This window comes from Geotrypetes seraphini, chromosome 8 (assembly GCF_902459505.1).
Source record: "Geotrypetes seraphini chromosome 8, aGeoSer1.1, whole genome shotgun sequence".
Lineage (NCBI taxonomy): Eukaryota > Metazoa > Chordata > Amphibia > Gymnophiona > Dermophiidae > Geotrypetes > Geotrypetes seraphini.
In genome coordinates, this window is record NC_047091.1 from 132,839,588 (window position 1) to 132,866,435 (window position 26,848).

The 26,848-nt window shown below is 45.3% G+C and overlaps 1 protein-coding gene across 11 annotated transcripts in view; it reads right to left on the reverse strand.

The window, feature by feature from the left end:
* Positions 1 to 3,068: 3,068 nt before the first annotated feature.
* The window catches only part of SLC2A11 (solute carrier family 2 member 11), a 73,095-nt gene continuing 49,315 nt past the window's right edge, over positions 3,069 to 26,848 (reverse strand). For 9 of the 11 annotated variants that reach the window (XM_033956228.1, XM_033956235.1, XM_033956233.1 and 6 more), the window contains 8 exons: positions 25,561 to 25,690; positions 24,790 to 24,938; positions 17,437 to 17,624; positions 17,179 to 17,289; positions 12,436 to 12,537; positions 10,785 to 10,860; positions 7,651 to 7,778; positions 3,069 to 4,286 (listed from right to left, as the gene is read on the reverse strand). In XM_033956228.1, coding sequence (XP_033812119.1) covers positions 4,089 to 4,286; positions 7,651 to 7,778; positions 10,785 to 10,860; positions 12,436 to 12,537; positions 17,179 to 17,289; positions 17,437 to 17,624; positions 24,790 to 24,938; positions 25,561 to 25,690 — 1,082 coding nt within the window. In that variant the 3' untranslated portion in view covers positions 3,069 to 4,088. Of the gene's footprint in view, positions 4,287 to 7,650; positions 7,779 to 8,208; positions 8,258 to 10,784; positions 10,861 to 12,435; positions 12,538 to 17,178; positions 17,290 to 17,436; positions 17,625 to 24,789; positions 24,939 to 25,560; positions 25,691 to 26,848 lie in introns of those variants that run through there. The other 2 variants (XM_033956231.1, XM_033956238.1) reach the window with 2 other exon arrangements.

A 26,848-nucleotide genomic window follows, 5' to 3' on the forward strand; every position in this document is an offset into this window, starting at 1 on the left:
TGGAGCCGAGGTTCTGCAGTAAATAATGGGATACTTAAATCTCAGTGCTGAGATATTAACTTATATTTCACGATAATCACTAGAGGCAGTCCAAAGAAGTCAGAGCCCCAGAGCCAGTGCCAGCCCCAGTCAGAATACACGTACACCTCTTCGAGTGAAGTTAAGTGGATGAAATGATGCACAAGTAAGCTGCAGATTACACTGGAGCGCACATCATGGTCACATGGCCCTATCCAATAGGTAACACCAGATTTGACATGAACAATTATTACCTTGGAAAAGCAGCAGACCACAACCATAAGGCACTTCACATCCCTCTCTCCACTCACTCCAAAAGAACACCTCAACATCCCTCCTTACTATTATTTATTATTTCTATAGAACTACCAGTGGCATGCGGTCAGGGCCTTCAGGGGATTTACCCCACCCCTTAAAGGCCCTGAGGGCATTGCTCTGAATTTGATTGATCGAGCAGACAACCGGCAGAGATGCTGCTCAGCCAAATTCAGATCAGCACTGTTAGGGCCTTCAAACGGTTTGGAGAATCCCCAGCCCAAGAGCCCTGCTTTTTTTTTTATTTTTTTTTTTGGGGGGGGTTACTTTTTGTTTGATGCAGTTTACTTGTTAAACAGGCTGCCTGCTCAACAAATTAAACTGCATCAAGCAAAAAATTAAAATTAAAAAAGCAGGGCTGTAGAGCTGGAAATTCACTGAATCCCCTGAAAGCCCTCACCGCACGCCTCTGAGCACTACCAGATGCACGCAGCGCTGTACATTAAACATGCAAGAGACGGTCCCTGCTTGAAAGAGCTTACAATCTAATTATGACAAACACACAGGCTACAGGGTAGATCAATATATACATTCACTCTAAAACAAGACTTCATCATCTCTCCCTCCAGTTATTCTGACAAAACACTTCATATTGCTCCCCCCCCCCCCCCAACTCACTCCATAAAAAAACACCTCACATCTCTCTCTATGACAAGAAGCCCTGAGATTCACCCCTGGCCCATGGATCCTGGTTTACTATTTACTTACAGGTAGTTGATATACCACCTTTGAAACCTAAAAGCGGTTCTCTGATGGTGACCGTTGCCTCCAACTTTACATAAGTGTCAAAGTTACATAAGTGTTATTACTTTGGGGACCGAATGCTTTTCCAGGAGGTTTTTTGTTTTTTTTTTAAACATTTTGAAGACACCAGAATTGCATAGCACATTCTCTTCAGAAGAGAAGGTATGTGAACCCCATTGCTACCAGCCCAAAGTCTTTCCTCATCAGGGACTTGAGTATACCTACTGCTTTGTTACTCCCTGCAGATTCTATTGAGCTGATATTCAAAACCGGAAATTCAATGCCAGTGCTGTACCCAGCGACTGGCACTGAATTTCCAGTTTACATCTGAGGCTGAGATAGGTGTGACTAAGCTGATATTCATTGGCTGGCTGGCTAAGTTCTAGCGGCCAAAGATAGACCTATTTTTTTAGGCAGGTCTATCTGGCTGCTGAACTTAGCCAGCTGCTGAATATTGGAAGTTATCAGCTATGTTGCTAGTGGTGTTGTGAGGGAGGTTTTTGCCCAGGGTGGTGAAGCCCGGCATCACCGTGCCATGTACCCCCTCTCTGCTTGGGCGCTTTCCCACTCTTCCACTTCGTTTGAGCGTCCCCCCCCCCCTGCGTACCTTTTGAAACGTTTGCTGGCACAAGCAACACCTTCAACCAACTGCTCATGCCCACCTCGGCTTCCTTCTGATGTCACGTCCTGGTCCTGTGGCTGGGAAGTGACATCATAAGGGAGCCGACGCTGGCACGAGCAGGAAGTGCTGCTTGCTCCAGTGAACATTTAAAGAGGTATGCAGGGGCAAAGAAGAGGAGAGGCACCAGTGCCCCCCCCCCACTCTCCCCTTACTATGCCACTGTATGTTGCGCTTTCAGACAGCACTGGTTTGTATATAATATTGTAATGAGAACTTTTAAATCAGCTATTTCAGCAATGGAGCAAGTCGTTCTCTTGTTCCACCCACTATTCTCATTTACGTTTCTTATAGATGGAAACTTGAACTTGTAGGGGTGTTTTCTTATTTGCACCTGAAGGTTAGGTCTCTATGACATCATCAAGCCTGAACCATCATTTAAGCCTGAACCATTGTCTGCAAGAAATGTAAGAAGAGAAAGAAGAATACATCTTTGCTGTTTCTGCCTGATGCATTCAGGGTATGTGCCAGAATGGTATTCTAGTCAAGGACATCCATCTATGCCTTCATGCTTAGAATGTGTGATTCTTGGGGAAGTGATACTCCTATGCTGTGCTTATCTCTCAAACGGCGCCTGTGTCTTCCAGCCTGTATGAGATCGTTACACAGAAAGGCTGTTCATCTAAGTTCTGTTTCTGGATTGGTCCGAGAAATCATCTGACGAGGTCCAAGTGAAAAGTTGCTAATTATAATTAGTCTGTGCCGGGATGGAAGTGAACTGACATCTCATCACAGGTGTTCTGCACGCATCTTTTTCATAATAATTAAGACCTGAACAGTTACCTCGTGTGACTCTCTGCCTGAGAGAAAGTGAATTGGACCTTAAACAGATCTGAATTCCATCACTTCAAGGAAACTTTTGCTGCCAAAAATTACAGCTTTACCAGTGGCTGACGAACACTTGTTCCTGTAACGAAAGTATTTTCTACATCTGCTAAGCTGAAGAGACGTTTTCCATTTCACCTAATTTTGTGCTGAGGCCTAATTAGATGGTGAGATAAGGAACTTATTATCTTTAAGCTGGGGTTAGATAAGTGCATCCGATTGTGATATAGGATAAGACTTGTAAAGCTACTCTCGGTGATAATCTGTAATAATTTGCTGCTAATCAGGAATAAATATTATTATAAGGAATTGTTTAGTGTGTGTAAGAAGTAATTTTACTTAGTTATCTAGCAAGTGTGTTGTGATAATTATGTACTGAATTTCATATATGTAATCGGATATTTTGTGAACAATATTTAGATATTGCTGCTGGCTTGTGAATTATATTTTTCTATTTTCATAATAAAAATATTTCTCATTAGCCTGGGTCTTGTGTCGTGTAAATAGGCAAAGAAAGCTGAACCTGGATGAGATTATGGTCTTCCCTAGAAAAAAAACTAACAGGCACGTATTTGTTTATGTAACTGATTAGTGGACTGTAAATCTTTCTACAAACTCGTGGTCAAAATGGATAACGTGTAGTTGAGAAAGGGGGTTACAGCCTTGACAAAACCGTTTGGTGAAACATGTTGGCTAAGATACCCTTCAACAGAGGACCACAATAAGATAAGTTATTAGTCACCTTAAAGAACGATAAATAAATTGTTTATATTACATAATAAAGAGAGCTAGGCTTTTATATATGCCCCGATGAGGAGACAGCACTTAAATCCTAAAGACAATGAATGGAATGAGTCTTAGGTGGTGTTTCTGAGGGTCTTTAAAAGCTGAGCATTCCATCTATAAGAAATGTAAATGAGAATAGTGGATGGAACAAGAGAACGACTTGCTCCATTGCTGAAATAACTGTATGTTGCGTGACATAGCTGGTCAGTGGCCAATCTGCTGATCTGGTTATTCAGCAGAAGGTAGCCGATGATCATCTGCTGCATACTGACGGATAGCCGACTATGTGCTATTTAGTGGTCCGAGAGCCATTCCCGGCTAGCTAAACAGCGCTGCATATCAGCCCCTATAAGTCTGCAGTACAATTTAAGACCCCCCTTTGTAACAATTACTTTTATTACACATGATGGGGAAATGTTCAACGTGCATGCGTTATTCAGATCTTCAAAAAAAAAAAGAAAAATACCAGGCTTAGCCTCTCTTTCAAAAGCAGTGTAAGGCTGTACCTGTACTACTGAAATGCTAATTCTCTCCTGTGACTTAAACCCAGCTTCTCGTAGCCTGGCTAACAGCAGGCTTACTATGGAAGCCCACACCTTTTGTTTCTGCAGTAGGGATAGGGCAGGGGACATGCTAAGCTGTAAGTAAGCTGCCATTGTCCTGCACTGCCCCAGGACTTTGCTGCTGTTTCACTCTGTGATCCTCCAGAACTTGCTGTAGGTCACAGCTTGGTGATTTTGATTTCAGCAGGCCCATTCCAGGATCGGCGGGCAGGGGCTTTGAGATTGCGCTGATTGAATTCCTCAGTGATTTCCATGAGACTCTTGCCCTTGGTTTCCGGGAGGAAGAAGCCAACATAGACAGCACTACAGACACAGACAGTGAAGAAGGGGACAAAGCAGAAGTGCCCCAGCCCTTCCTGGAGAAATAAAATGGTTATATTATTTAATGGAAAATATTTTCTGACCTACAAGAATATGGTAAAAGTATCAAACAATCACAGTATACTAATCCCAGCCCTCCCAGTAGGATGCACTTGTAGGATATGGTGCAAGAGTGCCAGTTGTGGGGGGAGTTCACAGCTCCTGCGATTCCAACCTCTTCCAGTAGGAAGTGCCATACAGAGTGGTGCAGGGGTGCTATGGGACAGCTCCTAGAATCCCTGTTTCATTCAGCAGAGTGCAGTAGAGTACAGTTTAGGAATGCTGGCTGTGGGGGTGTTCACAGCTCCTGCAGTCCCAGCCTCTTCCAGCAGGAAGTGCAGGAGTAGTATTTTAATCTTGATATACCACCGTTATTGCAATTTAAATCAAAGTAGCATACAAATTAAATATCAAAACAGAAAAGAAACTTCTTATTTCGGACAGGAAAAAACTCAAACATCCAGGTATGCTAGCTGTAGGGGAGTTTACAATTCCTGCAGTCTCATCCTCTCCTAGTTGGAGGTTCTGAATGGAGTGGTGCAGTAATGCTGAGTGTGGGACAACTCGCAGCTCCTACAGTCCCAGCCTCAGTCAGCAGCAGGTACTCTACAGAATAGAAACATGATGGCAGATAAAGGCCAAATGGCCCATCTAGTCTGCCCATCCGCAGTAACCATTATCTCTTTCTCTCTCCGAGAGATCCCACGTGCCTATCCCAGGCCTTTTTTGAATTCATACACAGTCTCTGTCTCCACTACCTCTTCCAGGAGACTGTTACACACATCTACCACCATTTCTGTAAAAAAGGTATTTCCTTAGATTACTCCTATGCCCTCTCATTGCAGTTTCCTTTCAAATGAAAGAAACTCGACTTATGCGCACAGGGCCGGATTTAGATGAAAAGAGGCCCTAGGCTATTCCCCTTATGAGGCCCTTTCACCTCCCATTTTTAAGTTTGTAAATTACATGAGAGATAATAAAATACATCATTACTGTGATATATATCAATATGTTAAATGAAACATGTTGTTATTGGTACTAACCTTTATAAAAAATGTGACACGGATCTTGAGGCCCTAGGCTGAAGCCTAGTTAGCCTATAGGAAAATCCGGCCCTGCATACGCATTTACATTAGTGCAGGAGATGCTATAGGGCAGTTATACCCAATAGCGTAGTAAGGGGGTGAGGCGGATCACCCCGGGCACCGTCTTGGTGGGTGCTCTCACCCTCCCCCCCCCCAATCTTCACCAGCGCAAGCAACCACTCTAGCCTGCTGCACGTGATGGCTTGGCTCCCTCTGAAATCACTTCCGGGTCACAGGGCCAGGCAGTGACATCAGAGGGAAAGCCAGCATGAGCAGCAGGCCGGAGAAGCTGGTGGCGCTGGTGAAGATGTAAAGAGATACGGGGTGAAAAGGAAGGGCATGAGCGGGGGAATGGGTTGGAATGGAAGAAGCAGGGGGGTGGAGAGGAGGGTACGGGGAGCATAGAAGGAACAGGGGGGACCACCACCCCGGGTGTCTACTACCCTCACCATGCCACTGGTGGTACCCAACCCTGTCCTGGAGGACCACCAGCCAGTCAGGTTTTCAGGATAGCCTCATGAATATGGATAGGGCAGATCTGCATGTCTGCCACCTCATTATATGCATATCTTTCTCATGCATATTCATGAGGACTATCCCATAAACCCAACAGGACATGGTTGGGGACCACTGATATAGGGAGTAGTAGAGCAGTGCTGAGTGGTGGGGCAGTTAACAGCTTTTCCATTCCCAGCCTTCCCCAGCAGGGGATGCTGTAGGATATGGTGCAAGAGAACTGTCTGTGGGGTAGCTCACTACTTCTGCAGTCCCAGTCTCTCCCTTCAGACTGTGTTGTAGTGAATAATGCAGGAGACTTAGCTATGGGGGGCAGGGTAGCTTACTTAGGGTCACCAGACATCCAAGAAAACCCAGACATGTCCTCTTTTTAGAGGACTGTCCGGGTGCCTGGAGGGATTTCCAAAACCCAGCAATTTGTCCGGGTTTTGGAAATCTCCGAGTTCAGGGGCACATCTAGAGGTCCTCTATGCATGTGCGGATGTCAACACGATGACATCATATGCATGCGCACATGCATGTGATGTCGTTGCATCGATATCTGTGCATGTGCAGAGGACCTCTAGACCTTGGGGAAGGAGACAGAAAGTTTGTGTTGGGACGGGGCTAGGTGTAGGGTTACCAGACGTCTGGATTTCTCCAGACATGTCCTCCGTTTCGAGGAAATGTCCAGGGGTCCAGACGGCTTTTCAAAACCCGGCACTTTGTCAGGGAATGGAAAAGCTTCCACCTAGCAGCGACGTCGGGACAGCATCTGTGCATGTGTGGATACAATGCGGTGACATCACATGCATGCAAGTGCATCATCGTGCCACACCAGCACATGCGCAGATGCCGTCCTGACAAGTGACTCATGCAGAATGGGGCAGGGCCAAGGGTCTGTATTTTTGTTCCCGAAAATCTGGTAACCCTAGCTAGCGGCGGAATGAGGCAGAACTGGAGGTGGAATGGGGCTTGGCTGGGGGGGAGCAGAACCAGGTGTCCTCTTGTTTTTTTAAGAGGAAATCTGGCAACCCTAAGCTTACTGCCTAGAGTAGTGAACTGAGAAGCAAGGAAGCCAGAGTTCAAATCCCACAAATGCTCCTTTGGACCATGGCAAGTCACTTCATTCTCCATTACCACATGTTAAAAAAAAAACGACCCCACAACTTATAGCCTCATTCATCAGCATGTGTTAAGGTAATGCAAATAAGCCCCATTATTCACAAAGAGGCCTATTTACTAAGCAAGCACATAACATTCAATAGGGTTACCATATTTAAAGAAAGAGAAACCCGGACGCATGGCCCCACCCCATTCTGCCCCCAGCCTTGCCTTGTTCTGCCTCCAACCTGCCTTGTCTGCTTCCAGCCCCGACCCCCAAAGCCTCATCTCTTCTTTCCCCTGACTTCCAGGCCGCGTCTGGAGAGCCTCCAGCATGCCCGGATGCATGTGACGTCATCCACGCATGCTTGTTGAAGGCCCTCCAGACGCTGCCGGAACTCGGGGCTTTCCAAAACCTGGACAAACTGCTGAGTTTTGGAAAGTCTGTCCAGGAACCCGGACATTCCTCTAAAAAGAAGACATGTCCGGGTTTTCCCGGGCATCTGGTAACCCTAACATTCATTAACTCAGGTTACTAAACGAGGCCTACAGACAGTAAGTCCTCATGTTAGGAATCTGAATTTGTAACTAACTTTGAGCTGAAATTTAATCCAACGTTAACCTACAGCACTTAATTCTCCAGGAAAGCTCTAGATGGATGTGTTCAAAAACGTACCAAAATAAATGGGAACAGTAAGCCAATCAGAGAGAGCATCAGCCAAATGAGGGAGCCACAGATCATGTATGCTGCAGGCCGGGACATCTGATCAAAAAGCTCTGTGGGCAAGATTCCTGTCACCCCCGCTGGAAGAAAATTCAGAAGAAAACTTATAGGTGTGGGAAAGCCAGCTTAGAGAATGCATGGTTCCTCTTCTCAGCTATCTTCAATATGAACCCTCTAGTTGACCTGGCTAGCCAGTAAGCTCTATCAAGCAGGAACTGTCTTGCCTATGAATCTGTACAGTGATGCATATGTCCAGCACAGCTACAGAAATAGCCACTAGTGGTAACAGTATTCCTGACCAGTGGAGAGAAAGGTTATGTAGGTGCCTCGCAGGTCAAGAAGGGATTACAAATTCTTACTTTAAGTTATCCCAGGACAAGCAGGCAGCATATTCTCACATGTGGGTGATGTCATCCACAGAGTCCCAGTACAGATAATGAAAGAGTGCATTGTCACTTTAAAATCCCTGAGGTTGTCTGCACTGTGCATGTCAATGCATTCATAACTAACCTCAATCCGTAGGATATTCAGGTTTTTTCATTTCCACGGAGTAAAGAAGCTAAAAAGAAAAAACAAACAGTGCGTCCATTATCTGCACATTTGCATGTTCTTTTTTTTTGTTGTTTCAGTTTTTTGCGACTTGCTATCGGGCCTTTGGGCCCCTATCAGCTGGCTGCTCAAGCCGGGTGTGTCAGTGGGCGTTCCTTGGATATTTGTAGTCTAGTTTCTTCAAAATACTTTCAGCCACACTCCCTCACGTTGATGTTCAGGGCACCCAGTCTGCTTTGCCCCGCCTAGCAAGAACAGTCGCTTACAGCCAGGAAGTCATGAAACTCCAGTCGCTTACAGCCAGGAAGGGTGAAACTCCAGCTTCTGGAAGAATTCAACTATGCCAGGAACCCCCAACACTAATGTTTATCATCTTCCCCCAACAAGATCAGGGTCATTAGCATCTGCTTCATCGGGATTGCCTCATAAGAGGTCTAACAAGCAAAAGCATATTTCCCCCTCTACATCTGCACTGGCATTGTCTCAGTCTTCTCCAGTGCAACGCTCCAAGCACTGGCATACTGAGACGGGATCATCATCATTTCAGTCGGTGTCATCCCTGAAGCGTGGGGTCACCAGCGCTTTGACAACCAACATAGCCTGCGTCCATGGCACCTTTGCTGTTCTGCTATCAGCCATCCTTGAAGCCTCTAGGAAGCCTTCCACATAATGCTCCTATCGTTTCAAATGGAGTCGTTTCATAGTGTGGTGAAATGCCTGCTTGTTGGACCCCACCACCTGCCCTGTTCCATCTATCCTGGACTACCTCCTCCACCTATCCAACTCTGGCCTGAAAACTACCTCCATCAGAGTTCATCTGAGTGCCATCAGCGCCTTCTATATTCCACTGGATGGTGGACACCTGGAATGCGCTTCCAGAGGGCATAATAGGGCAGAGTATGGTACTGGGGTTCAAGAAAGGATTGGAAAATTTCCTGCTGGAAAAGGGGATAGAGGGGTATAGATAGAGGATTACTGCACAGGTCCTGGACCTGTTGGGCCGCCGCGTGAGCAGACTGCTGGGCACGATGGACCTCAGGTCTGACCCAGCGGAGGCATTGCTTATGTGCTTATGTTCATACATCCTTTAATTTTGAAATTCATGAAATGCCACTTTGCCTTGGGATCTCAATGTAGCTCTTTCTGCACTAATGAAGCCTCCTTTCAAGCCACTCTAAACTTCATCTCTCAAGTACCTTACCTGGAAAGTGACCTTTCTTGTATCTCTCACATTTGCACTTTGGGTCAGTGAACTTCCAGCCCTGGTATAAGATCCTCCCTTTACAATGTTTTACCATGACAAGGTAGATCGTCACACTCATCCCAAATTCCTACTGATATTTGTCTTGGAGTTTGTTTCATCTAAACCAGTCATTGTGCTCCCAGTCTTCTTCCCTAAGTCCCACTCTCACCTTGGGAAAGCAGTGCTCCATATCTTGGACTGAAAGTGGGCTCTTACCTACTACCTGGTTTGCACTAGACCTCACAGAACCTCCACTCAACTCTTCCTGTCCTTTGATCCCAACTGCCTGGGAGCTCCTGTCACCAAGAGAACCATCTCAACATGGTTAGCGGACTGTATCTCCTTCTGCTATGCCCAATCTGGGCTGACACTTGAGGGCCGTGTCACAGCCCACAAAATTCAAGCAATAACGACTACTGTAGCTCATCTATGCTCCACTCCCATTGAGGACATTTGCAAGGTGGCCACCTGGTCCTTCATTCATACCTTAACATCCCATTATTGTTTGGAGAGCCATTTCAAAGAAAACAGTCAATTCGGCCAGGCTGTCCTCCAAAATTATTATCCACTTAGAAGCCAATTTCCCTTCAAACTGCTTGGAGTTGCGAGGCTCAAGGTGACTGGCAATAACCCTCATCTCAGTGGCATGATCCTGGTAGCTAATGAGTCCCACATGTGTGAATATGCTTCCTGGGATAAAGCACAGTTACTTACCTAAAACGGATGCTATCCAAGGACAGCAGGCAGATATTCTCGCAATCCTGGCCACCTCCCCTATTTGGCTTCTCAGCTTTGTTACCCAACTGAATGTCCTAAGGACTGAGGGCAATGATGCATGCTATGTGCGATTGACCTCAAGGACTTTAAAGTGACAGCACTCTTTTTCATTATCTGCACCAGGGCTCTGTGGATGACGTCACCCACATGTGAGAATATCTACTTGCTATCCTCGGATAACACCCGTAACAGGTAAGTAACTGTGCTGATCTCATTAATTCAATAACTGCTTTCTCTCCAAGTGCTGCTCTCTGTCTGTGCCTACCACAGTTTTAAGTATTGTCTTTCATTAGGCATTAAACACATAGGGAGGCACAGAGAGAGCAAGAGTCCAGAGCTGTGCTGACAATCTCTCTAGGGCATCTCTGTCAGGTGCAGCGCAGAGGACTCGCAGCATTGATAAAGATCCTCAGGGGCTGCTGGACTTTGTTGTCTTGGGTTTAGCCTTGGCCAGTGCACAGAAGGGAGGGAGGTGGTTCAAAACAGGTTAGAATGAAAAAGGGAGGAGGTGGCTGACCTGGTCCAATTCCAAAGCTCAAAATATAGGCAAAGATGCAAGCCATGCTGAGGTAGGGAATCCAGCTAATACGATCCTGCAGGCAAAAAGGAGAAGCAGCTCAGAGCTGTAAAATTTTTACCTACAGTCAGAATACAGATTACTGAAATTGTACATTTATTCTAACTGCTCATCCCCCCCACACACTTCAAGCCCTGCTGCTGATAGCAGGACATAATGAGGCTTGGGCCCTCACCCCTTGGTCGACAGTTATACAGAGACTAAAGACTCTGGGATCCTGATATATCACTGCAATGTAGGGTTACAAGATGTTCGGATTTACTGTCCAGGCATCCAGATGGGTTGTCAAAACCACTGTTTGGAAGATATCTGCGCATTAGATGCTCTCCAAATGTGGCCCGGAAGAGATGGGGTTTGTGTGGGGCTGGAGTTAGGGGACAGAACGGAGTGAGGCCATACATCCTCTATTTTTGAGGACAAAATCTGGCAACCCTACTGCAGTGCACTGTGAGAGAGCTGGGTCAACAATGACCTCTGAACTCCCACTGCATTTTTAAAATGATGTCCCTCTGTCATTCAGTCTTTCTCCCTCCCTATGAAAACATGTAAGAAGAAAGACCACAGGGTGATTCAGCCTGAAAAGCATGAGCTAAATCCAAATTCCCCCTTCCAGCTCTCCCACAGAAACAAAAGGAGAACCACTTTGATGGAGTAATATCTTTTCAAAATGTCAGCAAACTCCTTAGGAAAAGTAAAAATAATCCAGTCAATATTCAGTTTGCAGTAGTGAGTGACTTGCAAGCAGTCATTTGCAGACCGACTTAACACTGGATATTCAATGCCGGGGCATGAGAAGCTCCCAGTACTGAATATCCAGGTCCTAACTTTATATGTTACTTAGGCGGTTAGTGGACTGAAAATCACTATTAACTGGCTAAGTTTCCACTCATCACCAAGACGTCCAGAAAAATCTGGACATGTCCTCTTTTTAGAGACCTGTCCGGATGCTCAGAGGGATTTCCAAAACCCAGTAGTTTGTCCGGGTTTTGGAAGTCCCCAACCTCAAGGCCAGGTCTGGAGAGCTTCTGAACATGAACGTATGTCAACGCAATGATGTCATATGCATGCAGGTATGCGTGTGACATCATCACATCGACATCCACGCATGTGCAGACGCCCTCCAGACGCAGTCCTGAGCTTGGGGAGGTTTGTATGGGAATGGGACTGGGGGCGGAACAGGGCAGGTTTGGGGGCAGGACCAGGTGTTCTTTTTTTTATATACAGGAAATATGGCAACCCTAACCCAGACTACCTGAAAAGTAATTGGTTTTGGAACAGGCAGTTAGAAGGGGTACTATCTGGTTAAATGCCACCGAGTATCCCTGGAAAGCCCTGCACGAGTGATTTGAACAGCTAGGAGCCTCTCCCTGTCATTTAAATTGCTTTGAATATCACCCAATTATATTATATTGTATCTTTAAATGCTGTTGGACCACATGGAAAAAGTATTGTGTAAGCCCCTCAGTATGTCCTACATGGTATGTTCTAATATGGCCCCAGGTTGTCATTTTATCAAGACAGACTCAAATAAACTTTGAAAGAAGGCCACATGTCACAATCTGCCTAACCAAGTTAAAAAGCCTTTAAATACCTGTTGGGATAAAGCAACCATGAATACGATAGCCCAGACTGACATGAGGCTGTATCCACCAAGAACTAGTGCTTTCCGCCCAACGCGTTCAATGAACAGGCTCTGAAACAAAACATTATGAGATACAGCAGGGTTAGGACATCATCAGAGCTTTGCAGACATCCATTCTAGGCCCTGCTTGACTCCTAGCCCACAAAATACCTCTTTTCTCAGTTGACTTTAATATTTTGACTATTGATGCTTTTGAGACCTTTTCAAAAGCAATCTTCCAACACAACTGAGTAAATCTAGCTCTGGATTCTCTTCTGGCAGCTGGTAGGGATAGAAACAGGTACCTAATATCTGAGGCACAAGAGCTCCATTTAGTGGACAAGCACTAAAGATGAGGCACTGCTGCTGTGTTCCCCAATGTTCGTTACAGTGTCAAATGATGAGCAGAAATCTGCCATCATCACAGCAGGCCCCTTTGTGAACCCTCCAGTGTTAAATATAGTGGAGGATTTTAATTTTTTAAGTGTTGGGGTGAGAATATAACTTGGGGGAGGAGTTTAAAGAGGGTCATAGAGGTGTGGCTGCAGTTAGAATGGATTTTAGTCAAAAGGTGTGGGAATCTGAACTCTATCTCCATCATTATTAATGAAGGCCAGTGTGGGGGAAAACAAGTGTATCTGAAATCCCTTTGGCTGACTCCCATTTTTAGGGGTGTATATTCCAGGTTCACTATTGGCGCTATAAATGTTATGATGGAGCTTTTGAATATAAGATCAGCAAAGAAAGAGGAAGATGGGTAAAGTTTACCTTAATCTACCCTATGAAGTATCAGATAATCCTCTAGGGAAATACTGAAGATTCTGAGGTAGCTATGAGATCAGGAATTCTTTATATTGCTCTGGTGGGTTTGGAAATTGATAGAGAACTAGTACAGTATTTTATTGTTACTGTGTAACTATGTGAGTTGTTCTTTTCCTTGAAAGGATAGCATTTAAAATTTTTTTAGAAAGGATCACTTTTCTTCTTTGCTCCTCATCTTCTGCATAACAAGACAATGCTGACATCTACAGGCACAAGATGTGCATAACAACAGTAAGAATGTAGCCTAGTAATAGCAATGGGGCTGAGAACCTGGGGAGCCAGAGTTCAATTCCCACTTCTGCCACTGCACCTCCTTGTGATTTCTGGCATGTCACTATCTTCCATTGTAACCCCCTAATTCTATAAATCTGAGTGCATGATTTTTGTGCTTAGCACAGAAAGTTGCACAGGCAAGGTATAGAAAAGTGTTGGGCATATAACAATGTAATAATTAGCTGCTAATAGACTTTAACACCCAATTATTAGCTATAATTTGGTGTTAATTGGTTCTAATTGGTACTAATTTGTAATTATGCTCATAAGTACAATTAGTTCAGAATGCAGCAGCACAATTGTTTGTTGGGGCTACTAAGGGCTAGATTCTGTGTCCGATCTGTGGCAGGCCGACAAATTCTTAACACGTCCTCATGAAAATGGGGGCGATCGTAGGCATGCCCCAAATCGACTGCATGGATCGCTCTCCAGTGATCCTGATGCATGCGCAGACCATCTCCTTTCCCTGTAGATGGTCTGTGCATGCTCACCGTGAAGATAGAGCTTGAAACTTTTTTTTTTTTTTAAATCACGGAGCTGGAAACTTTCACGAGCCTGTGGTTTTAACCTGCGGGTGAAAGCGGGGCTGCACCGCGGGTTAAAACCACGGAATCGGGGCAGAGAGCAGGAGAATCAGAATCGGGACAGAAAGCAGGAGAAGCAGAATCGGGGCAGAGAGCAGGGGTTTTTAAACAAGCAACTGGTCCTCAGCAGTTGCGTGTTTTTTGATCGGGCAGCCCAGTCGGTGTTGCTGAAATTGTTTTGTGAATCGCGTCCTTCCTACTTTGCAGGCCGTTCCTCCTTATTGGCATGCACAGATTGGATCGATCGGAGGATGATCGGCACAGAGGTTAGTGAATCGGGTCGGAGGAAAATCTGGTCGGTACACGATCAGTGGGCTTAGTGAATCTAGCCCTAAGTTTGATCATATTACCCCAATTCTATGTCAGTTGCATTGGTTACCTGTCCAAGCTCGAGTTGAATTTAAGGTGCTTTGTTTGATTTACAAAGTAACTCATGCAAAATTGCCAATAGTAATCAGTTGTTTTTTCAATGGGTATCAACCAACTAGGAAGTTGCGCTCTGAGAAACAACACTGTTTGGGGACGTCTTCATTAAAACAGGTGAAATCAGGGAGTTGTAAACATTCCATGATTGCAGTAGAAGGCTCAGTGTGTTGGATACTTTATTTATACATTTTTCTATACCGTTCTCCCACGAGAGCTCAGAACGGTTTACATGAATTTATTCAGGTACTCAAGCATTTTTCTCTGTCTGTCCTGGTGGGCTCACAATCTTTCTAATGTACCTGGGGCAATGGGGGGCTTAGGGTCACAGGGAGCAGCGTGGGTTTGAACCCACAACCCCAGGGTGCTGAGGCTGTAGCTTTAACCACTGTGCCACACTCTTATTAAGTTTTAGGGAAATTACATAAAACTGAACTGTTTTGGCGATATTTTTCAGTATGATTTTCTTTTTACAAGAATGTGGTAGCAAACAGTTGATTTGTCTGATTTGTTATACTGTATGCAGAAAAATTTCTATTGTTTGTATTTTAATTATGAATGTATTTCTGTAACTCGCACAGAACTATAGGATATAGGTGTCCTTTCACTAAGGCGCGCTAGCCGTTTTAGCGCAAACACTAACGCGTCCATAGACTATAATGGACGCATTAGCATTTAGCGCGCGCTAAAACGGCTAGTGTGCCTTAGTAAAAGGACCCCATAATGCAGACATGGGCAACTCCGGTCCTCGAGGGCCAGAATCCAATCGGGTTTTCAGGATTTCCCCAATAAATATAAGAACATAAGAACTTAAGAATTGCCACCGCTGGGTCAGACCAGTGGTCCATTACGCCCAGCAGTCCGCTCATGCGGCGGCCCCCAGGTCAAAGACCTGTGTCCTAACCGAGACCAGCCCCACCTGCATTCGTTCTGATTCAGCAGGAACTTGTCCAACCTTGTCATGAATCCCTAGAGGGTGTTTTCCCTTATAACAGCCTCCGGAAGAGCGTTCCAGTTTTCTACCACTCTCTGGGTGAAAAAGAACTTCCTTACGTTTGTACGGAATCTATCCCCTTTCAACTTTAGAGAGTGCCCTCTCGTTCTCTCTACCTTGGAGAGGGTGAACAACCTGTCTCTATCCACTAAGTCTATTCCCTTCATTATCTTGAATGTTTCGATCATGTCTCCTCTCAGTCTCCTCTTTTCAAGGGAGAATAGGCCCAGCTTCCCTAATCTCTCAATGTACGGCAACTCCTCCAACCCCTTAACCATTTCAGTCGCTCTTCTCTGGACCCTTTCGAGTAGTACCGTGTTCTTCTTCATGTACGGCGACCAGTGCTGGACGCAGTATTCCAAATGAGTATTCCATGGCCCGGTACAGCGGCATGATAACCTTCTCCGATCTGTTCGTGATCCCCTTCTTAATCATTTCTAGCATTCTGTTTGCCCTTTTCACCGCCGCCGCACATTGCGAAAAGGGTGAACAGAATGCTAGGAATGATTGAGAAGAGGATCACGAACAGATCTATTTGCATGCACTGCTTTCAATGCCTATTCATTGGGGAAATTCTGAAAACCCGATTGGATTCCGGCCCTCGAGGACCAGAGATGCCCATGTCTGCCATAGTGAGTAACAAATTTTTACATAAATAAATATCCCTTAGTCAGGATGCTAGAAATTAAGCATGCAAAATCCACAGTTCTTCGAGTTAGGTGCCAGTATTTACACCAGCCATTGAGCTCATGCCTACAATTACCGTAGATGAGTAACTGTGGATTTATGCTAGCATTCTATAACAGTAATTGCTCATGTAATTATTGATACAGAATTTGTGTTTAGTGCACAGCATTCTGATGCCTAACTCTGGGTGACCAGCAAAGAATTACCCCTATACTCTTTTGCATAGGAACATATTGTACCTAAATACTAATCACCACCTTTTCCAACAAGGGATCTTTTCCCTTTTTACATCTCCTTCTATTCTTGCTACCGCTATTCCCTTGAGTGAATGTTGAAATTTCTAGGAGTCTATTCTTTTCAATATCATCTCTCTGCACTGGTAAGATTCCCATTTTAAGCATTATGAATCATCCATTTAGTCTAAGTGTGTAAAACATTATTTTATGGGTTCACGCCTATTATAAAATTACCTCCAACATACTGACACTTGCAGACCTGGGGAGTATATAACATGTACCCCACTTGCTAACACTTGCAGACCCAGGGTGTATATAACATGTCTCCCACTCACTGATATCTGCAGACCCAGGGTGTACATAACATTTTCCACACACAGACACCAGCAGAACCAGAGTATATATAACATGTCCCCACTCACCAGTATCTGCAGGAGTTTCTGTCAGGTACTTGTGACCCGGATTGTCCACTGTGGAAACAGGATACTGGGCTACATAAACCATTGGTCTAACCCAGTATGTTCTTTTGACCTGAGGTGTATGTAACATGTCCCCCATTCATCGATATCTGCAGACCCAAGGTGTATAAAACATGTACCCTGCATATGACACCTGTACACCCAGGGTATATATAACATGTTCCCCACTCACTGATATCTGCAGACCCAAGGTGTAAATAATCAGATATGCTTACACAGGTTACAGACGTAAGGAGTTCACAGCATCCCGTGCCAATGACTACATACTGGATTTTCTCACTTGAAATTCCAGCTTCTTGGAACACGTAGGAAGCATAGAAATACATCTGTGAAGAAAAAGGCACATGAAGCTGGAAGGGGGCTTTTTGCAGAACTATTACTATGTGAAGTTGAAGGGATGTTCTCCTGTTTTAGGCTGTGGTGCTCTGCTCCTCTTTCATCATCAAAGTAGTTTTGGGTGCAGTCCTACTTACCGAATCATTACCACAGAGCTGCATGGCACTGCTCAAGACAATGATGGTTATCAGCTGCCATCTTAATGATGGCTCCCGAAAGAGCTCCCACAGCTTTTTCGCTCTTTTCCCTTTGGTGGCAGCCTGTTCCGCTAACATCTCCTCCATCTCCCCGGTAAGGTCACTGTTGCCTCGCAGCCTCTGTAATGCTACAAGAGAAGGACATGCTATTCTCCCAGCTCGAGGCACAGTGCGCTAGCCGCGACGTGGATCCTGAGACGTCTTCCAGAGCTCACTTTCAATTGAAAGAGGCCCACCTCCTGTGCATTTATACCTTGGAGGTATTTAAGTGACTCTATCATTTTTTTCTTCCCCTGTCTTTCTTCCACAGTGCACATACTGGGCACAATTCTATAAAGAGCATTAAAAATTAGGCACCCAAAGTCTGTGCATAAGATGGTATACTGCACCCAGATTCTGTTTTAAAATAGAGTTTTATCTGGCATTTGGGCCATGTAAAAGACAAGTGGTTGCCTACGGCCTGGCTGCCCTGGGTAGGCCCACTCTTGCTATTGGAAGCTAAGCAGGGTTAGGCCTGACTAGCACCTGGATGGGGGACCACTGGGGAATACCAGGTGCCATAGACAGCAAGGGCCCCATGTTGGGCAGCAGCAACATAGTGGAGCCACACACTGCACAGGAGAAGGCAGTAACAAACCACTCCTGTACTTCACCTTGAAGCATTACAGGGAGGATTCCTCACTGTGCATGCAGTCATGGGTCGGTGGTCAATTCAAAGGCACACATACACAAAAAAGGCAGGTGTAAATGCTGACACCCAGGCACACAACAAGAAGTCTGGCATCTAACCCATTCCCTGCCTCACTCACATACCTTTTGCAGTTACGTACTAAAGCACTTAGGCCTGGATTCTCGAACCAGGGCCAATTTTCTAGGCACCGTTGGCACACATACTTCCGTTAAAAATACCATCCAAACAGCATTTCTAATTGAGATTTGAGACACATACTGGCACCTAGAAAATTAGTGCTGGAACTGCACCTAAGTAGGCTCTTTAGGCTGCCGAATGCCTAAGCAGGCAAGGCCAAGGCCAGAAGTGGCATTCGGCAGCCTATAGCGCCTATGTAGGTGTGATTCAAGTGACGTTAGGTGCTGGAAATGTAGGTCCGGAAAATCCTGGCCTACATTTCTGGTGCCTATCTTTCAGGTCGGCGCAATCCCAAAACCGGCTCCGATGCATGATTGACACGTGATCAGTTTTAAGGCGGCTGCTGATATTGGCACTGGTTTGAGAATCTGGGCCTTAGATTCTAATTTATAGAACTGTTATTTACCCCCCATCAGGGTGCCTAACTTCTGTCTGAGATGAGGCTAATTTTCAAAACACTTAAGACACAGAAAAGTACCATAGAAACCTATGATACTTTGTGGTCTGAGTCCTTTGTAAATGACCCCATAGGATTAGGGGACTGAGATTTTTAAGTCTGTCCCCATGCACTTTATGACAAAGATAACTGATGCCATCCTGTTTATACCCTTTTGAAGATATGGTCCCTAGTGTTGTACAGAATATTCTAAATGAAGTCTCACCAGAGTCTTATACAGAGGCACTTTTTCTTGCTGGCCCTTCCTTTCCCTATGCACCCAAACATCCTTTTAGCTTTTGCTGTCACCTTTCCTACCACCTTGACCATCTTAAGATAATCAGATACAATCACCCCTAAGTCCCGCTCTTCTTTTATATACAGAAGTACTTCCCTATACTGTACCGCTCACTTTGGTTTTTGTATCTCAAATGCATGCATAACCCTGCAATTTTTACCATTACATTAGCTGCCAAATTCCAGACCATTCATCAAGGTTTACTATATCCCTTCTCATGTTTTCCACCTTTTTGAAGATTTTGGCATTTTATTATATATTTATATACTGTATGCTATCCTAATTAAAATCAGAATAGCTCATCTAATTATGTAGTAGCAAAACTGTACGGTTCTGGAGATCACACCTTCATAAAGATATAAATAGGGTGGAGTCCATCCAGAGAGTGGCCACTAAAATTGTCTCTGTCGTAACTCGGATGGGGACAAACATAAACATCTTAATAAGTATACCTGCCTTTCCAGCCCTCTCAAGGGCTCAGCCGCCAAAGACCGACACCTAACTCAGTGTCACTAACTCCCGAGGGCCACGTACTATATTCCTTGACTCCCACTTGCGGCCTCCCTGATCTGATCATCTCCTCTCAAGTTCACAGATTTATTCTCTGTATCTACCCACGACTCCTATTTCAAACCTGTTACATATTTTTACCTTTAATTCCATCTTATGACCTGTTCATAGTCTCTTATACCTACACATCGCCCTCACTTAGTACAGATCTGTTCATAGTCCACCTCATCTTAAATGCTTCCAACCTCATTTTGAACTTTGATTCACAGAACTACGCTCTTCTTTCTTCCACTTCCCAGGCCTTCTGCTTCTACCTAGCTACCCCTCTCTAAGCTTCTCCCCTAGCCCTCCTCTTCCCCCAACACCCCTCAATCTCCCCCTTGCGAACCCAGTTTTGGTCTCCCCTTCACACTAGCCTCTCAGAATCTTTCTCCCCCCTCCTGACCAGGCCAACATTTCCAACATGACCAGCATCACTCATAATCTTCCCGCCTTTCTCCTCCTCTATTTGCTTAGCACAAGAGGCTGGATTACAAATGTCCTAGCATTCGAACCTATTTCAACCTACACCACTTGGACTAGAATCCCCGGTCCTGACAAATTCCTCCGCCCTCATCGACTTATACACGATTGCACAGAAGCAGGTCCTTTCCCAATTCCTGTGATCAATACCACCCACCACCCTCCTAGACCAACTCCTAAAAGAAAACGATCTCTAAAATATCTGCAACGTACGATACCCTCCTGCCCCCCACAACAATCCATTCTTCCTTGTGCCTACTTGAACATCCGCTCAGCTAGAAATAAGGCCCAGCTCATCAAAGACTGGCTGGAAGAAACTCGCTTAGACATTGTCCTCCTAACCGAAACATGGCTCATTTCCGACCAGGACCCCATCATAGGGGACATTCTCCCTCCACACTACAAAATTATCACTCTCTCAAGAAACTCAAAAAGAGGAGGTGGCCTCGCTATCATTCTCCATAATCACCTTCACTTCCATGTCCTAGACTCTAAATCAACCAAGGACCTAGAAATACTCACCTGCAAAATTTCCAAAACAGACTGTATAGATAACCTAATCGTCACGCTATTCTATATACCCCCTAATAAATGGAATCAAGCAAAAGATGATTTCTACGAGCACCTTCTTGCGAACTCGTCAGCAGGTACCTACAATCTCTTAGCAGGAGACATCAACCTACATCTAGAACAGAAAGAGAACCCAAATGTCGCAGACCTTTTCTCCTTCCTCACGACACTAGGCTTCTCCAATCCCCCCCAAACCACAACCCATAACAAAGGCCACCACCTCGACCTCATCACCTTTCTCTCCAATACCAACACCACTCCCAATATAAGTCTCTCAGACCAAACCTGGTCAAATACCCCCTGGTCTGACCACCTCCTGTGCAATTTTGAACTAGCCTGGCACAAAAAACAACCTGACAAAAAGCCTAACCCCATCCATACAAAGCAATTCATCTGGACAAGAGAACATCTTAATCCAGCAGACTTCTGGTCACACTACACTCTCATCTCCGACTCCGACATAGACCCCAACTTCCACCTAAATTGGGAAAAATTTAGCGACCAGGTTCTTAACACCACTGTCCCTCTTAAACTTCGCTCGAAAACTCTTCGCCCCTCAAACAGCTGGTTTGACGCGGACCTCCTGACCATAAAACGAGAAGTCCGGAAACATGAAAGAATCTGGCGTAAATCAGGGACTGATTTAGACAGACTTACCTGGCGACTGAAAGTCAAAGAATACAAAAAACAGATCATCGATAAGCGCAGTAAACACTACTCCCAACTAATAAACTCCCCTTCTCTAAACAGCAAAGCACTTTTTAGACTAGTTAACTCTCTATTCGACATAGACTCTCACAAACGCCCCACCTCCGACCTCCCTCCCTCCGCAATCACTCTAGCCGACCACTTCGCGAACAAAATCCACACTCTAAAACTGTCTCTTTCAGCTCACAGCCCCGATCCCCCACTCAACCTACGCGCAGCAGACACAGAAGGTTCAATAGCCGACATGTCCTGGACCTCCTTTGTAAATCCTGACTGGAATCTATTCCTCGAACTTTATTCTAAATACGCCAATTCCAACTGCCTATTAGACACTTGTCCTCCCACCATCATGAAATGCGCCCCCCCATCATTCAAAGCAGAACTCTTCAATTGGGTATCTCTATGCCTGTCCACTGGACACTTCCCGTCCGAACTTGGCCACATCCTCATTTCCCCTATCCCTAAACAACCCAAGGAGCCAATCTCTTCCATCACCAACTACAGACCCATCGCCAACATACCACTCTTCCAAAAACTCATGGAAGGTCTTGTCAACAACAACCTTACGAATTACCTCGACAAGTACAATATTCTTCATGACTCCCAGTCCGGTTTCCGCCCAAATCATAGCACCGAAACCGTCCTAGCTGCCCTGACAAATTACCTCCTCCACCTGTTCTCACTGGGTAAAAGCGCCCTGATACTTCAATTCGATTTGAGTAGTGCCTTCGACCTGGTCGACCACGACATTATGCTCAACTGCCTTGACTCCATCGGCATCTCCGGTCAGGTAATAGATTGGTTCACAGGCTTCCTAACCAACCGTACCTACCAGGTCCACAGTAATGGAGCCTTCTCCCACCACTGGCGTAACCCTTGTGGAGTCCCACAAGGCTCTCCCCTATCCCCCTCCCTATTCAATATTTACTTGACCCCTCTGGCACGAAGCCTAGCAAACTCTAACCTAAAATCGTTCATATATGCAGATGACATCACCATCATTGTTCCCATTACCTCACTCACTCTAGAAACGGAAAAACTCATCGCATCTATCCTCACCAAGTTAGAACTGTGGACCTCAAAACTCAAATTAAAATTGAACTCTGAAAAAACCAAAATCTTCCTAGCTAGTCCCAACCACAAATTAACAAACACTTCCCTCAGATTGAATGGGCTAGATTACCCTATCTTACCCACCATAAAAATCCTTGGAGTCATCCTGGACCGCACCCTAACCTTCGATGACCATACCAGTGCCCAGGTGAAAAAATGTTTCTGTACCCTCTGGAAACTGCGCACCATCAAACGTTACTTCGACCACCAAGCCTTCCGTCTACTCGTCCAATCTCTGGTATTAAGCATATTAGACTACTGCAACATTATTTACCTGGGATCCTATAAAAATACCATCAAACGTCTTAGAACAGTCCAAAATGCGGCCGTCCGCCTCATCTATGATCTCAAAAAATACGACCATGTTAGCCCCTACTACACCAAACTCCATTGGCTCCCAGTAGAGGCAAGGATCATCTTTAAGTTCGCCTGCCTCTGTTTCAAAACTCTAACAGGATCTTCCCCAATCTACTTGTCTGAGCACCTTGAAATAGCAGGCCCCTCTCGCACACGAAACGCCCACCTATTCACCTTTCCCTCCCTAAAAGGCTGCCTCTACAAGAGATTCACTGATAGAACCCTAGCATTCCAAGCGGGCAAATGGAACAATTGCCTTACCGCCCTCATCTCCAACTCTCCACCCTACCACCTGTTCAGGAAGTCACTAAAAACCTACCTCCTCGACAAATTCCGCTAACGCTGCCTTCCCCCCTTCCCTGCACCCTCCTGACCTCGACATGCCTCCATTCCCTATGACTACGCCCCCCTCCCAAGCCACTATGGCCTCTCTTTCTCAAGCTCTGTTTTATCTAATTGCCCTGCCTTTTCATAGCCTCATATTTAACATCACTGTAAATGTACCACCGCTTTAACATGGAACATCGCTGTATACGTACAGTCTCTTCTTTAGTATATGCCTTTTTATTACTGCTATTTATGTAACATCTTTGTAAATGTAATAACACTGTAATATGTATCATCGCTGTAAATGTACAGTCTCTTCTATTGTTAACCGCATTGAACTTCCATGGTATTGCGGGATACAAGAATAAAGTTATTATTATTATTATTATTATTATTACTTTGGAAGAAAGACAGGTGAGGGATGATAGAGATGTTTAAATGCTTCCATGGCATAAATGTACAGGAGGTGGGTGAGTCTCTTTCAACTGAAAAGAAGCTCTGGAATGAGAGAGGGGGGGGGGGGGCAAAGGTTGAAGGTGAAAAGGGATAGATTCTGAAGTAAACTACAGAAATATTTCTTTATAGAAAAAAAGATTGATGCAAGGAACAGCCTTCCAGTGGAGGTAGTGTAGACAAAGATTATCTAAATTCAGGATAGCATGGGAGAAATACATAGGATCTCTAAGGGAAAGGAATGTGCAGACTGCCATATGGTCTTTATCTGCCTTTTTAAGCCTCTCCCCATAGTCCTGGTGTGATATTGCTTAAGAAATTCTGAAATGAAATGAACCAAGGTGAGATCCCCTGTGACACAGCACTATCCTTTGTTCTCACCCACTTAATCAGTCTCTAAGTCAGTCAGTCATTTTTGGACTTATGCCAAGAGTGCTGTTTATTTAATAGTTGCCTATGAGAAACTGTGTTAAAAGCTTTGCTATAATTCACATCCATCATATCTAGCACTTCCCTCTGATCCAACTCTCTGGTCACCCAGTTAAAACAATTCATCAGGTTTATCTGACTTGGTAAAATCTTGAAATCTCTATTCTTTAATAAATGTACTAAAATTCATATATAAAACTTTATCTCCCTTGCCAGGCTTCCTTTTCCCTCATGAAAATGGAATTAAATTAAATAGTAACAGCAATGCGGTGACCTCAGCTCACTGATCTGGAGCTGCTACCCATAAGCTCAGCTCTTTACGTACACCAAAAATTCTGCTGGTCACCGAAGCTGCAGAACCCTCCCCAAAACCTCAGCCTCATACAACACAGTCACTTCCTAGAATCTCTGCATGTCACCCTGCCCCCCAGACCCTCAGCCCCTTTCAGCATAACCACCTCAAGGACCTCAACTCATTATTCCAGAGTCACTCCTGTAATAACTAGGAAAAGCAGGAATCAAGCCTCAGAAAATTCTCCCTCTCTCCTTTCAAAGAGACAAAGTACAAACTATCAGTGTAAGAAGTGAGATTGTCAGATAGTGGGATGGAGATGGAGTGCTTGGTCCAAAATGGAGGGAACAGGAGCAGGGAGGGTTTCTAAATGGATTCACTTCCTTCCGATCAGAGGATACAATGCTCACCACAAATGCAGGATTCCTTGTCTCCTTGGTCAATCAGCAGGAACCTCGGGCTCTCTGGGAGCCAGGGAAGGACAATGAGTTGAAGGACACCTGGCACTGCATTGCTGGCTAGGAGCAGAGGCCACATCTCTTCACTTCCCAAAATTTCTCTGCAGGGAATCGAGGAGGCAAGAAGAAGAAATAATTCAGTTTAAATTCACCATAGCCCTATCTTTACTCTACAATTCTGAGCCTTTTGGGACTGGTCTGTCAAGCTGCAACCGTGTGTCAAGGTGCCCAGCTCTAGTTCTAGGGTGCTAGGGTGCCCAGCTCCAGCCACAGCATCCCAGAGTGTTCATCTCTGGCTACAATGTGCCAAGGTGCCCAGTTCCAGTGCAGCATGCCAGGGTGCCCAGCTTCAGCTGCAGTGTTCAGGAAGCCTCACTCTGCCAGTTTTTGCTGTCACTCTATGGAAAGCTTAGAGTGGTCATGCAGGAGATGCAAGGAGGAAAGTGTGTGTCTACTGAGGGATTACAATTCCTGACTCATTAAGCATTCCTGACACTAGCTCTGAAGCAGCGAATAGCTCACGAATTCAGAAAGGGCACTAGAGGTCCTTGAGATGGGATAAGATGATGGTGCTGGAAGAAAACAGCACCATGACCTTCCAGCACACTTTCTCTTATGGACCCTGGTACAGACTCAGCATTTGGTGGCAGTGAGGAGGCTGAACACCTGAATATTATCTGTAATGATACCAGACACCTACCACATTCCTTCCTATCATAGTACCTGAGACCAATCACTTGTCCCATCACTAGTCCAAAGGCTGTGAAACATGCTGAGGTCATTGCAACTGCCCCACGCAGCTTTTTTGGAGAGCTTTCCCCAAGGTACATGGGCTGAATGTTCATACTCACACCTGACCAAAACAGACAAATACAGACCAAATTTTGTACCATCAGGATGAGAAAGAAAGAAAAATCATTGTCACATTACACATGAACTGAAAAATAGAAACATGATGGCAGATAAAGGCCAAATGGCCCATCTTGTCTGCCCATCCGAGGTAACAATTATCTCTTTCTCTCCTTGAGAGATCCCACGTGCCTATCCCAGGCTTCCTTGAATTCAAACAAAGTCGCTGTCTCCACCACCTCTTCCGGGAGACTGTTCCACACATCTATCACCTTTTCCGTAAAAAAGTATTTCCTTAGATTACTCTGGCGCCTATCACCTCTTAACTTCACCCTATGCCTTCTCACTGCAGAGTTTCTTTTCAAATGAAAGACTCGATGGAATGTCTGCCATAGCTACACAGAGTCCATGTGCTTCTGGAAGCAGTGTAGCTGGGGCAGCTAGTGGAGGAAGCAGCAAAATAAGCCCTGCCTACATCCTCTGAGGAATGAAGGAGTAGCCTAGTGATTGGAGCACCGGGCAGACAACCAAGGAAGCCCACTCAAATCCAGCCCTGTTCCTTATGGTCTTGAGTAAGTAGGGTTACATACATCAAGGAAAACCCGCATATGTTCTAAGGGCCCGGACTTTTTTTAAAATGCGGAGTCTGTCTGGGTTTAGCTGGCTCTCCTGACTTCCCCACCTACTTCCTCCTCGGCAGCTGTAATTCAATCTTCGGGCAGGTGGCACAGCAACAAGGTGAGCCTGCTGCTGCCAGCCTGCTCAGGAAGCCACCTGTCTGCAAGTCCTGCCTACACGGGAATAAGAAGTGGTGTCACTCGTATTCTAAGAGTTCATCTCCCACACAAGACCAGGGCAGCAAAAGTGCTTCCCCTTGAACACAGAACACATAAGTCTGTAGTGACTGCACCAAGGAAATTAAGAACCCACAGAGCCACAGCTAAATTCAGCATTTGCAATGGTTAATACCCTTGGGGGGAGCACCATGAATAGGGTTGCCAGATTTTCTGCTATAGAAACCTAGGGTTACCAGACGTCCGGATTTCCCCGGACATGTTCTCCAGACGGCTTTTCAAAACCTGGCACTTTGTACAGGTTTAGAAAAGCTTTCCTTCGTGCAGGAGGGCATCCGCACATGCGCAGATGTGCTGCCCGACGAAAA